The 14,176-nt window shown below is 47.8% G+C and overlaps 1 protein-coding gene across 9 annotated transcripts in view; it reads right to left on the bottom strand.

The window, feature by feature from the left end:
• xpo1b (exportin 1 (CRM1 homolog, yeast) b) overlaps positions 1-14,176 on the bottom strand; it is a 75,624-nt gene that overhangs the window by 23,194 nt on the left and 38,254 nt on the right. For 5 of the 9 annotated variants that reach the window (XM_090217699.1, XM_090217705.1, XM_090217701.1 and 2 more), the window contains 7 exons: positions 13,919-14,077; positions 8,037-8,234; positions 7,054-7,192; positions 6,556-6,737; positions 2,774-2,930; positions 2,474-2,679; positions 752-886 (listed from right to left, as the gene is read on the bottom strand). In XM_090217699.1, coding sequence (XP_090073825.1) covers positions 752-886; positions 2,474-2,679; positions 2,774-2,930; positions 6,556-6,737; positions 7,054-7,192; positions 8,037-8,234; positions 13,919-14,077 — 1,176 coding nt within the window. The remainder of the gene's footprint in view (positions 1-751; positions 887-2,473; positions 2,680-2,773; positions 2,931-6,555; positions 6,738-7,053; positions 7,193-8,036; positions 8,235-13,918; positions 14,078-14,176) is intronic. The other 4 variants (XM_090217702.1, XM_090217704.1, XM_090217703.1 and 1 more) reach the window with 1 other exon arrangement.

Genomic DNA, 14,176 nt, shown 5'->3' with positions numbered 1-14,176 from the left:
GACTAGATTCATTACTACAAGAGTGACTAGATTCATTACTACAGGAGTGACTAGATTCATTATTACAGGAGTGACTAGATTCATTACTACAGGAGTGACTAGATTCATTACTACAGGATTGACTAGATTCATTACTACAGGAGTGACTAGATTCATTACTACAGGAGTGACTAGATTCATTATTACAGGAGTGACTAGATTCATTACTACAGGAGTGACTAGATTCATTACTACAGGAGTGACTAGATTCATTACTACAGGAGTGACTAGATTCATTACTACAGGAGTGACTAGATTCATTACTACAGGAGTGACTAGATTCATTACTACAGGAGTGACTAGATTCATTACTACAGGAGTGACTAGATTCATTATTACAGGAGTGACTAGATTCATTACTACAGGAATGACTAGATTCATTACTACAGGAGTGACTAGATTCATTACTACAGGAGTGACTAGATTCATTACTACAGGAATGACTAGATTCATTACTACAGGAGTGACTAGATTCATTACTACAGGAGTGACTAGATTCATTACTACAGGAGTGACTAGATTCATTACTACAGGAGTGACTAGATTCATTACCACAGGAGTGACTAGATTCATTACTACAGGAATGACTAGATTCATTACTACAGGAGTGACTAGATTCATTACTACAGGAGTGACTAGATTCATTACTACAGGAGTGACTAGATTCATTACTACAGGAGTGACTAGATTCATTATTACAGGAGTGACGTACCTTGGTGGCCTGTTGAATGATGCTGTCCCACACCTGGTTAGGCAGTAACATGTATTTCTCTATGATATGCTCTTGTACTGCCTGGTCTGTCTGGGCTCCGATCATGTACCCCACGGCCTCGTAGAACGTGTGGACCTGCACAACACACACAGGAGACCCAGAACATATAGATACACAAATACTAGATTCTGCTCTGAGTCAGCGTGATGCCTCTCAGTAGACAGAGGTAGATACACAGATACTAGATTCTGCTCTGAGTCAGCGTGATTATTCTCAGTAGACAGAGATAGATACACAAATACTAGATTCTGCTCTGAGTCAGCGTGATGCTTCTCAGTAGACAGAGATAGATACACAAATACTAGATTCTGCTCTGAGGCAGCATGATGCTTCTCAGTAGACAGAGATAGATACACAAATACTAGATTCTGCTCTGAGTCAGCGTGATTATTCTCAGTAGACATAGATACACACATATTAGATTCTGCTCTGAGTCAGCGTGATTATTCTCAGTAGACAGAGATAGATACACAAATAATAAATTCTGCTGAGTCAGCGTGATTATTCTCAGTAGACAGAGATACACAAATACTAGATTCTGCTCGGAGTCAGCGTGATTATTCTCAGTAGACATAGATACACAAATACTAGATCCTGCTCTGAGTCAGCGTGATGCTTCTCAGTAGACAGAGGTAGATACACAGATACTAGATTCTGCTCTGAGTCAGCATGATGCTTCTCAGTAGACAGAGGTAGATACACAGATACTAGATTCTGCTCTGAGTCAGCGTGATTATTCTCAGTAGACAGAGGTAGATACACAGATACTAGATTCTGCTCTGAGTCAGCATGATGCTTCTCAGTAGACAGAGGTAGATACACAGATACTAGATTCTGCTCTGAGTCAGCGTGATTATTCTCAGTAGACATAGATACACACATATTAGATTCTGCTCTGAGTCAGCGTGATTATTCTCAGTAGACAGAGATAGATACACAAATAATAAATTCTGCTGAGTCAGCGTGATTATTCTCAGTAGACATAGATACACAAATACTAGATTCTGCTCTGAGTCAGCGTGATGCATCTCAGTAGACATAGAGATAGATACACAAATACTAGATTCTGCTCTGAGTCAGCGTGATGCCTCTCAGTAGACAGAGATAGATACACAAATACTAGATTCTGCTCTGAGTCAGCATGATGCTTCTCAGTAGACATAGAGATAGATACACAAATACTAGATTCTGCTCTGAGTCAGCGTGCTGCTTCTCAGTAGACATAGAGATCAAGTCCCATCTAGTCAGTGTGTTTCTACAGCTTGGAACGTACACGCCAACATAACATCAGCACTGAGGGATGGTCAAGGTTTGTAACTTTTGTCAACGTTAGTAATAATGAACACAGATACAAGAAACAGTGAAAGACCATCTGGGTTTTATTGGTTAGATGTTCTGAATCCCAGAGCTTTATCAGTAGACATGACAGAGTCCTCTCTACTCAATCCATTTCTACAGCTTGGTGTGTGTTTGAACCCATTTCAACATGCCCTCTAATACACACCTTTTAGTTTGGGCTGAGTGAATGACAGGTATAGTCCTCTCTAGTCAGCGCATTTCTAGGGCCTGAGGCTGACCTGTCTGTTGGGGTTAAAGGTCATCATGATGGAGTTGATGTTGTTGAGGATCTCGTCACATGCGTGTGTGTGTGTGTGTGTGTACCTGCTGTGGCTGCAGGTCACAGGTGTGTGTGTGTGTGTGTACCTGCTGTGGCTGCAGGTCACAGATGATGGTGTTGATGTTGTTGAGGATCTCGTCGATGAAGGGCATCACCTCGCCCACCTGCACCTGGACAAAATGGCGACGGCACTTCTGGGCGATCTTGATGAAAGTGTCACACGCCATATCCTGTACCCCATCATGGGTCTCTGAGAGGGAAAGGGAGGGGGTGAGACAGGCTGGATAACACACACAACTCACCTCTGTACACCAGTCACACAGACAGTTAGTTAGTTCTCTCACCGTGCATGAACTCAAAGAGTTTATTGACGACGGTCTTGAGGAACTTCCAGTGGGCTCTGAGGAAGCGAGGGTACTGGCCCACGATGTACATGATATTGGAGGCAATGATGGCCTTATTGTCCTTTCCCCTCTTCTGTTCACATAGACCCAGCAGATCCTACACACACACACACACACACACACACACACACCAGTTAGACAGATGGATAACAGAGAGCCTTTGGATGAGCTGTATGTTCATCCTTGAGGCCCAGTGTGTCCAGAGAGGCAGCACATCTTCCCCTCCTGCACCTCTGTCACATTGTCCATCAGCTCAACTAAATATCCTCCAAACAAACTCCCATTCTCCTCCTTTTCCTGAAGAAAAAGATCCTACTCAACATTCTCCTAAAGAGAAAGATCCTACTCAACATTCTCCTAAAGAGAAAGATGCTGCTCAACATTCTCCTAAAGAGAAAGATGCTGCTCAACATTCTAAAGAGAAAGATGCTGCTCAACATTCTCCTAAAGAGAAAGATGCTGCTCAACATTCTCCTAAAGAGAAAGATGCTACTCAACATTCTCCTAAAGAGAAAGATCCTGCTCAACATTCTCCTAAAGAGAAAGATGCTGCTCAACATTCTCCTAAAGAGAAAGATGCTGCTCAACATTATCCTAAAGAGAAAGATGCTGCTCAACATTCTAAAGAGAAAGATGCTACTCAACATTCTCATAAAGAGAAAGATGCTGCTCAACATTCTCCTGAAGAGAAAGATGCTGCTCAACATTCTAAAGAGAAAGATGCTGCTCAACATTCTAAAGAGAAAGATGCTGCTCAACATTCTAACGAGAAAGATGCTGCTCAACATTCTCCTGAAGAGAAAGATGCTGCTCAACATTCTCCTAAAGAGAAAGATGCTGCTCACCATTCTCCTAAAGAGAAAGATGCTACTCAACATTCTCATAAAGAGAAAGATGCTGCTCAACATTCTAAAGAGAAAGATGCTGCTCAACATTCTAACGAGAAAGATGCTGCTCAACATTCTAAAGAGAAAGATGCTGCTCAACATTCTCCTGAAGAGAAAGATGCTGCTCAACATTCTCCTGAAGAGAAAGATGTTGCTCAACAATCTCCTGAAGAGAAAGATGCTGCTCAACATTCTAACGAGAAAGATGTTGCTCAACATTCTAAAGAGAAAGATGCTGCTCAACATCCTAAAGAGAAAGATGCTGCTCAACATTCTAAAGAAAGATGCTGCTCAACATTCTCCTAAAGAGAAAGATGCTGCTCAACATTCTAAAGAGAAAGATGCTGCTCAACATTCTCCTAAAGAGAAAGATGCTGCTCAACATTCTAAAGAGAAAGATGCTGCTCAACATTCTCCTAAAGAGAAAGATGCTGCTCAACATTCTCCTAAAGAGAAAGATGCTGCTCAACATTCTCCTAAAGAGAAAGATGTTGCTCAACATTCTGAAGAGAAAGATGCTGCTCAACATTCTAACGAGAAAGATGCTGCTCAACATTCTAAAGAAAGATGCTGCTCAACATTCTAAAGAGAAAGATGCTGCTCAACATTCTCCTGAAGAGAAAGATGCTGCTCAACATTCTCCTGAAGAGAAAGATGCTGCTCAACATTCTCCTGAAGAGAAAGAAGCTGCTCAACATTCTCCTGAAGAGAAAGATGGTGCTCAACATTCTCCTGAAGAGAAAGATGCTGCTCAACATTCTCCTAAAGAGAAAGATGCTGCTCAACATTCTAAAGAGAAAGATGCTGCTCAACATTCTCCTGAAGAGAAAGATGCTGCTCAACATTCTCCTGAAGACAAAGATGCTGCTCAACATTCTCCTAAAGAGAAAGATGCTGCTCAACATTCTAAAGAGAAAGATGCTGCTCAACATTCTCCTAAAGAGAAAGATGCTGCTCAACATTCTCCTAAAGAGAAAGATGCTACTCAACATTCTCCTAAAGAGAAAGATCCTGCTCAACATTCTCCTAAAGAGAAAGATGCTGCTCAACATTCTCCTAAAGAGAAAGATGCTGCTCAACATTATCCTAAAGAGAAAGATGCTGCTCAACATTCTAAAGAGAAAGATGCTACTCAACATTCTCATAAAGAGAAAGATGCTGCTCAACATTCTCCTGAAGAGAAAGATGCTGCTCAACATTCTAAAGAGAAAGATGCTGCTCAACATTCTAAAGAGAAAGATGCTGCTCAACATTCTAACGAGAAAGATGCTGCTCAACATTCTCCTGAAGAGAAAGATGCTGCTCAACATTCTCCTAAAGAGAAAGATGCTGCTCACCATTCTCCTAAAGAGAAAGATGCTACTCAACATTCTCATAAAGAGAAAGATGCTGCTCAACATTCTAAAGAGAAAGATGCTGCTCAACATTCTAACGAGAAAGATGCTGCTCAACATTCTAAAGAGAAAGATGCTGCTCAACATTCTCCTGAAGAGAAAGATGCTGCTCAACATTCTCCTGAAGAGAAAGATGTTGCTCAACAATCTCCTGAAGAGAAAGATGCTGCTCAACATTCTAACGAGAAAGATGTTGCTCAACATTCTAAAGAGAAAGATGCTGCTCAACATCCTAAAGAGAAAGATGCTGCTCAACATTCTAAAGAAAGATGCTGCTCAACATTCTCCTAAAGAGAAAGATGCTGCTCAACATTCTAAAGAGAAAGATGCTGCTCAACATTCTCCTAAAGAGAAAGATGCTGCTCAACATTCTAAAGAGAAAGATGCTGCTCAACATTCTCCTAAAGAGAAAGATGCTGCTCAACATTCTCCTAAAGAGAAAGATGCTGCTCAACATTCTCCTAAAGAGAAAGATGTTGCTCAACATTCTGAAGAGAAAGATGCTGCTCAACATTCTAACGAGAAAGATGCTGCTCAACATTCTAAAGAAAGATGCTGCTCAACATTCTAAAGAGAAAGATGCTGCTCAACATTCTCCTGAAGAGAAAGATGCTGCTCAACATTCTCCTGAAGAGAAAGATGCTGCTCAACATTCTCCTGAAGAGAAAGAAGCTGCTCAACATTCTCCTGAAGAGAAAGATGGTGCTCAACATTCTCCTGAAGAGAAAGATGCTGCTCAACATTCTCCTAAAGAGAAAGATGCTGCTCAACATTCTAAAGAGAAAGATGCTGCTCAACATTCTCCTGAAGAGAAAGATGCTGCTCAACATTCTCCTGAAGACAAAGATGCTGCTCAACATTCTCCTAAAGAGAAAGATGCTGCTCAACATTCTCCTGAAGACAAAGATGCTGCTCAACATTCTCCTGAAGACAAAGATGCTGCTCAACATTCTCCTAAAGAGAAAGATGCTGCTCAACATTCTAAAGAGAAAGATGCTGCTCAACATTCTAAAGAGAAAGATGCTGCTCAACATTCTAAAGAGAAAGATGCTGCTCAACATTCTCCTAAAGAGAAAGATGCTGCTCAACATTCTCCTGAAGAGAAAGATGCTGCTCAACATTCTCCTAAAGAGAAAGATGCTGCTCAACATTCTAAAGAGAAAGATGCTACTCAACATTCTAAAGAGAAAGATGCTGCTCAACATTCTCCTAAAGAGAAAGATGCTGCTCAACATTCTCCTGAAGAGAAAGATGTTGCTCAACATTCTCCTAAAGAGAAAGATGCTGCTCAACATTCTCCTGAAGAGAAAGATGCTGCTCAACATTCTCCTAAAGAGAAAGATGCTGCTCAACATTCTCCTAAAGAGAAAGATGCTGCTCAACATTCTCCTATTCCCATTTTACTCTCTCCGTTATTCTTGTCCCTAGGTGGCCTCCGTACCTTGATGACGGTGACCAGGAACCTCTTCTCGTCCTCTTCGTGCATGGCTCCACTGATGGACCCTATAGCCCAGCACAGTGTGTTGAGGTTCTTCCAGGACCACTCTGTTCCGTTCACCTGGTTATGAAGCTTCTCTGTCATTATACGCTCTGTGTCTGCATAGTCCAGATGGGTCAGGTACACTAGCGAGAGAGACAGAGAGAGACAGAGACAGAGAAACAGAGACAGAGAGAGAGACAGAGAGAGAGAGACAGAGAGAAAGAGAGAGGAGACGATCACAGAGAGTTTAGAGTGTAGATCAAGTCAATAGACTAGGGTCCTTATTGAATATGTAGTGGTGCTGTACAGTGATGTGATGTCCACAAAGGAAACTGACAATCAGTCTAAATGTAGAAAGTCACACATAACTATTCCACCTGCTATATTCCACCTGCTGTCACCCCCCCCCCCCCCCCCCCCCCCCCCACACACACACACACACACACACGTGTGACGTACCCAGTGTCTCTCTCATGTTCTTGTAGAGGTTGATGGAGTCTGTGTCCTTCATGAACTCTCGTACCACCTCTCCCTGGTCGTTCTCCACCACCAGCACCTCCTCCGGCTTGGCCATGCGGCTCACCATCAGCAGACGCACCTGTTACCAACATCAACAGCCGTCAAGACACACAGAGAGAAACACAGACACACAGAGACACAGACACACAGAGAGAGAGACACAGAGAGAGAAACACACACACACAGAGAGAAACCCAGACACACAGAGAGAGAGACACAGAGAGACACACAGACACACAGAGAGAAACCCAGACACACAGAGAGAAACCCAGACACACCGAGAGAAGCACAGACACACAGAGAGAGAGACACAGAGAGAGAAACACAGACACACAGAGAGACACAGACACACAGAGAGAGACACAGAGAGAGACACACAGACACACCGAGAGAAACACAGACACACAGAGAGAGAGACACAGAGAGAGAAACACAGACACAGAGAGAGACACAGACACACAGAGAGAGACACAAACACACAGAGAGAAACCCAGACACACAGAGAGAAACCCAGACACACAGAGAGAGAGACACACATTGAGAGAGACACAGACACACCGAGAGAAACACAGACACACAGAGAGAGAGACACTGACACACAGAGAGAAACACACAGACACACAGAGAGAAACACACAGACACACAGAGAGAAACACAGACACACAGAGAGAAACAGACACACAGAGAGAAACACAGACACACAGAGAGAGAGACAGACACAGAGAGAGAGAGACACAGACACACACACACACACACACACACTTCATGCCAACAAATTATCTGGACCACACACTCTGACCATGTGCCAACAAATTCTCTCCCTCTCCGCTAGCTCTCACATACACACTGTGACCCCAAGAGAGCAAGAGTGAGTGTGTCTGTCTGTCAGCCAGTCAGTCCGGCCTGTCCGTCTGTCTGGTCACCTTGGAGAGTACAGGCAGGTAGAGCTGTCTGCGAGGAGGGACATCAAAGTGTTGTGATCCAGACAGCAGGGGGGAGGTGGAGGTGGAGAAGGGGCTCTCCCTGTAAAGCTCTGCAGCCAGATGGTTCCAGTACTCCAGACAGATCTTAAAGATCTCTGTCTCCTCCACCTCAGACACCAGCAACATGTAGTGGAGAGCCTGGAGGAGAGGAGGAGAGAGAGAAGGGGAGAGAGAGGAGGAGGAGAGAGGAGGAGAGGAGAGAGGAGGAGAGAGAGGAGGAGAGAAGGGGGGAGGAGGAGAGAGAGGAGGAGAGAAGGGGGGAGGAGGAGAGAGAGGAGGAGAGGGGGAAGAGGAGAGAGGAGGAGAGGAGAGAAGGGGGGAGGAGGAGAGAGAGGGAGAGAGAGGAGGAGAGAAGGGGGGAGGAGGAGAGAGAGGAGGAGAGAAGGGGGAGGAGGAGAGAGGAGGAGAGAGAGGAGGAGAGAAGGGGGGAGGAGGAGAGAAGGGGGGAGGAGAGAGAGGGGAAGAGGAGAGAGGAGGAGAGGAGAGAAGGGGGGAGGAGGAGGTGGGGGGGGAGGAAGGGGGAGAGAGAGGGGGAGGAGGGAGGGGTTACTGTTTAATTTGAAGGATCTGTTTTGTATATTTAGTGGTTTTCATAACAGCCCTCCTGAGTTTCCAACCTGCATTAACGTTGACTTAATAGTTTTAAAGAAACCCAGGCCTTTTCCCATGTCCTCTTTTCTCCACCATGTCCCACCCAGGACCTAACCATGTCCTCTTCTTCTCCACTATGTCCCACCCAGTCCCAGGATGTAACCATGTCCTCTTCTTCTCCACTATGTCCCACCCAGGACCTAACCATGTCCTCTTCTTCTCCACTATGTCCCACCCAGTCCCAGGATGTAACCATGTCCTCTTCTTCTCCACTATGTCCCACCCAGGACCTAACCATGTCCTCTTCTTCTCCACCATGTCCCACCCAGTCCCAGGATGTAACCATGTCCTCTTCTTCTCCACCATGTCCCACCCAGGACCTAACCATGTCCTCTTCTTCTCCACCATGTCCCACCCAGTCCCAGGATGTAACCATGTCCTCTTCTTCTCCACCATGTCCCACCCAGGACCTAACCATGTCCTCTTCTTCTCCACCATGTCCCACCCAGGACCTAACCATGTCCTCTACTTCTCCACCATGTCCCACCCAGGACCTAACCATGTCCTCTTCTTCTCCACCATGTCCCACCCAGGACCTAACCATGTCCTCTTCTTCTCCACTATGTCCCACCCAGGACCTAACCATGTCCTCTTCTTCTCCACTATGTCCCACCCAGGACCTAACCATGTCCTCTTCTTCTCCACTATGTCCCACTCAGGATGTAACCATGTCCTCTACTTCTCCACCATGTCCCACCCAGTCCCAGGATGTAACCATGTCCTCTACTTCTCCACCATGTCCCACCCAGGACCTAACCATGTCCTCTTCTTCTCCACTATGTACCACCCAGGACCTAACCATGTCCTCTTCTTCTCCACCATGTCCCACCCAGGACCTAACCATGTCCTCTTCTTCTCCACCATGTCCCACCCAGGACCTAACCATGTCCTCTACTTCTCCACCATGTCCCACCCAGTCCCAGGGTGTAACCATGTCCTCTTTTCTCCACCATGTCCCACCCAGGACCTAACCATGTCCTCTTCTTCTCCACCATGTCCCACCCAGGACCTAACCATGTCCTCTACTTCTCCACTATGTCCCACCCAGGACCTAACCATGTCCTCTACTTCTCCACCATGTCCCACCCAGGACCTAACCATGTCCTCTTCTTCTCCACCATGTCCCACCCAGGACCTAACCATGTCCTCTTCTTCTCCACTATGTCCCACCCAGTCCCAGGATGTAACCATGTCCCACCCAGTCCCAGGATGTAACCATGTCCTCTTCTTCTCCACTATGTCCCACCCAGTCCCAGGACGTAACCATGTCCTCTTCTTCTCCACCATGTCCCACCCAGGACCAAGATGTAACCATGTCCTCTTCTTCTCCACTATGTCCCACCCAGGACGTAACCATGTCCTCTTCTTCTCCACCATGTCCCACCCAGTCCCAGGACGTAACCATGTCCTCTTCTTCTCCACCATGTCCCACCCAGTCCCAGGACCTAACCATGTCCTCTTCTTCTCCACTATGTCCCACCCAGTCCCAGGATGTAACCATGTCCTCTTCTTCTCCACCATGTCCCACCCAGGACCTAACCATGTCCTCTTCTTCTCCACCATGTCCCACCCAGGACCTAACCATGTCCTCTTCTTCTCCACTATGTCCCACCCAGTCCCAGGACGTAACCATGTCCTTTTCTTCTCCACCATGTCCCACCCAGTCCCAGGACCTAACCATGTCCTCTTCTTCTCCACTATGTCCCACCCAGTCCCAGGATGTGACCATGTCATCTTCTTCTCCACTATGTCCCACCCAGGACCTAACCATGTCCTCTTCTTCTCCACCATGTCCCACCCAGGACCTAACCATGTCCTCTTCTTCTCCACTATGTCCCACCCAGGACCTAACCATGTCCTCTTCTTCTCCACTATGTCCCACCCAGGACCTAACCATGTCCTCTTCTTCTCCACTATGTCCCACCCAGGACCTAACCATGTCCTCTTCTTCTCCACCATGTCCCACCCAGTCCCAGGGTGTAACCATGTCCTCTTTTCTCCACCATGTCCCACCCAGGACCTAACCATGTCCTCTTCTTCTCCACCATGTCCCACCCAGGACCTAACCATGTCCTTTTCTTCTCCACTATGTCCCACCCAGGACCTAACCATGTCCTCTTCTTCTCCACTATGTCCCACCCAGGACCTAACCATGTCCTCTTCTTCTCCACCATGTCCCACCCAGGACCTAACCATGTCCTCTTCTTCTCCACTATGTCCCACCCAGGACCTAACCATGTCCTCTTCTTCTCCACTATGTCCCACCCAGGACCTAACCATGTCCTCTTCTTCTCCACTATGTCCCACCCAGGACCTAACCATGTCCTCTTCTTCTCCACTATGTCCCACCCAGGACCTAACCATGTCCTCTTCTTCTCCACTATGTCCCACCCAGGACCTAACCATGTCCTCTTCTTCTCCACTATGTCCCACCCAGGACCTAACCATGTCCTCTTCTTCTCCACTATGTCCCACCCAGGACCTAACCATGTCCTCTACTTCTCCACCATGTCCCACCCAGGACCTAACCATGTCCTCTTCTTCTCCACCATGTCCCACCCAGGACCTAACCATGTCCTCTTCTTCTCCACTATGTCCCACCCAGGACCTAACCATGTCCTCTTCTTCTCCACTATGTCCCACCCAGGACCTAACCATGTCCTCTACTTCTCCACCATGTCCCACCCAGGACCTAACCATGTCCTCTTCTTCTCCACCATGTCCCACCCAGGACCTAACCATGTCCTCTTCTTCTCCACCATGTCCCACCCAGGACCTAACCATGTCCTCTTCTTCTCCACCATGTCCCACCCAGGACCTAACCATGTCCTCTTCTTCTCCACTATGTCCCACCCAGGACCTAACCATGTCCTCTACTTCTCCACTATGTCCCACCCAGGACCTAACCATGTCCTCTTCTTCTCCACCATGTCCCACCCAGGACCTAACCATGTCCTCTTCTTCTCCACCATGTCCCACCCAGGACCTAACCATGTCCTCTTCTTCTCCACCATGTCCCACCCAGGACCTAACCATGTCCTCTTCTTCTCCACTATGTCCCACCCAGGACCTAACCATGTCCTCTTCTTCTCCACCATGTCCCACCCAGGACCTAACCATGTCCTCTTCTTCTCCACCATGTCCCACCCAGGACCTAACCATGTCCTCTTCTTCTCCACCATGTCCCACCCAGGACCTAACCATGTCCTCTTCTTCTCCACCATGTCCCACCCAGGACCTAACCATGTCCTCTTCTTCTCCACCATGTCCCACCCAGGACCTAACCATGTCCTCTTCTTCTCCACCATGTCCCACCCAGGACCTAACCATGTCCTCTACTTCTCCACCATGTCCCACCCAGGACCTAACCATGTCCTCTTCTTCTCCACCATGTCCCACCCAGGACCTAACCATGTCCTCTACTTCTCCACCATGTCCCACCCAGGACCTAACCATGTCCTCTTCTTCTCCACCATGTCCCACCCAGGACCTAACCATGTCCTCTTCTTCTCCACCATGTCCCACCAAGGACCTAACCATGTCCTCTTCTTCTCCACCATGTCCCACCCAGGACCTAACCATGTCCTCTTCTTCTCCACCATGTCCCACCCAGGACCTAACCATGTCCTCTTCTTCTCCACCATATCCCATCCAGGACCTAACCATGTCCTCTTCTTCTCCACCATGTCCCACCCAGGACCTAACCATGTCCTCTTCTTCTCCACCATGTCCCACCCAGGATGTAACCATGTCCTCTACTTCTCCACCATGTCCCACCCAGGATGTAACCATGTCCTCTTCTTCTCCACTATGTCCCACCCAGGATGTAACCATGTCCTCTTCTTCTCCACTATGTCCCACCCAGGATGTAACCATGTCCTCTACTTCTCCACCATGTCCCACCCAGTCCCAGGATGTAACCATGTCCTCTTCTTCTCCACTATGTCCCACTCAGGATGTAACCATGTCCTCTACTTCTCCACCATGTCCCACCCAGTCCCAGGATGTAACCATGTCCTCTTCTTCTCCACTATGTCCCACCCAGTCCCAGGATGTAACCATGTCCCACCCAGTCCCAGGACGTAACCATGTCCTCTTCTTCTCCACTATGTCCCACCCAGTCCCAGGATGTAACCATGTCCCACCCAGTCCCAGGATGTAACCATGTCCCACCCAGTCCCAGGATGTAACCATGTCCCACCCAGTCCCAGGATGTTACCATGTCCCACCCAGTCCCAGGATGTAACCATGTCCCACCCAGTCCCAGGATGTAACCATGTCCCACCCAGTCCCAGGATGTTACCATGTCCCACCCAGTCCCAGGATGTAACCATGTCCCACCCAGTCCCAGGATGTAACCATGTCCCACCCAGTCCCAGGATGTAACCATGTCCCACCCAGTCCCAGGATGTAACCATGTCCCACCCAGTCCCAGGATGTAACCATGTCCCACCCAGTCCCAGGATGTAACCATGTCCCACCCAGTCCCAGGATGTAACCATGTCCTCTTCTTCTCCACTATGTCCCACCCAGTCCCAGGATGTAACCATGTCCCACCCAGTCCCAGGACGTAACCATGTCCCACCCAGTCCCAGGATGTAACCATGTCCCACCCAGTCCCAGGATGTAACCATGTCCCACCCAGTCCCAGGATGTAACCATGTCCCACCCAGTCCCAGGATGTAACCATGTCCTCTTCTTCTCCACTATGTCCCACCCAGTCCCAGGATGTAACCATGTCCCACCCAGTCCCAGGACGTAACCATGTCCCACCCAGTCCCAGGATGTAACCATGTCCCACCCAGTCCCAGGATGTAACCATGTCCTCTTCTTCTCCACTATGTCCCACCCAGTCCCAGGATGTAACTATGTCCCACCCAGTCCCAGGATGTAACCATGTCCCACCCAGTCCCAGGATGTAACCATGTCCCACCCAGTCCCAGGATGTAACCATGTCCTCTTCTTCTCCACTATGTCCCACCCAGTCCCAGGATGTAACTATGTCCCACCCAGTCCCAGGATGTAACCATGTCCCACCCAGTCCCAGGACGTAACCATGTCCCACCCAGTCCCAGGATGTAACCAGTGGGCTTGAATCAACTAAGCCCAGCAGCGTTCGGGAAATGAGAAAAGAGTCGTTTTGTGAGAAACTGCTGCGGTATGTTTCTCACCTCCATCAGTGTCTCTCGGAGGTTGGGCCTCTTCTCGATGAGCTGACCGTGCTCCTTCAGGAAGGTGCAGAGGAACAGGCTGAGGTTCTGGATGAAGTTCTGCTCGTCATCCTTACCGTTGGAATACGCCAGGCGAATGTTGGTGTTCAGGGGAAGCATCTGGGGAGGAGACGGAGAACAGGAATGGATGATTGACAGGACAGTCTGTGTGTGTGTGTTACATTTGTTGGCAACAGTGGGATCCACACCTGCCTGGAG

This window comes from Oncorhynchus mykiss, chromosome 23, assembly GCF_057628025.1.
Source record: "Oncorhynchus mykiss isolate SJ-2025 chromosome 23, ASM5762802v1, whole genome shotgun sequence".
Taxonomy (NCBI): domain Eukaryota; kingdom Metazoa; phylum Chordata; class Actinopteri; order Salmoniformes; family Salmonidae; genus Oncorhynchus; species Oncorhynchus mykiss.
Note: the sequence above shows the minus strand (reverse complement) of the source record. Positions and strands in the feature narration are given on the sequence as shown.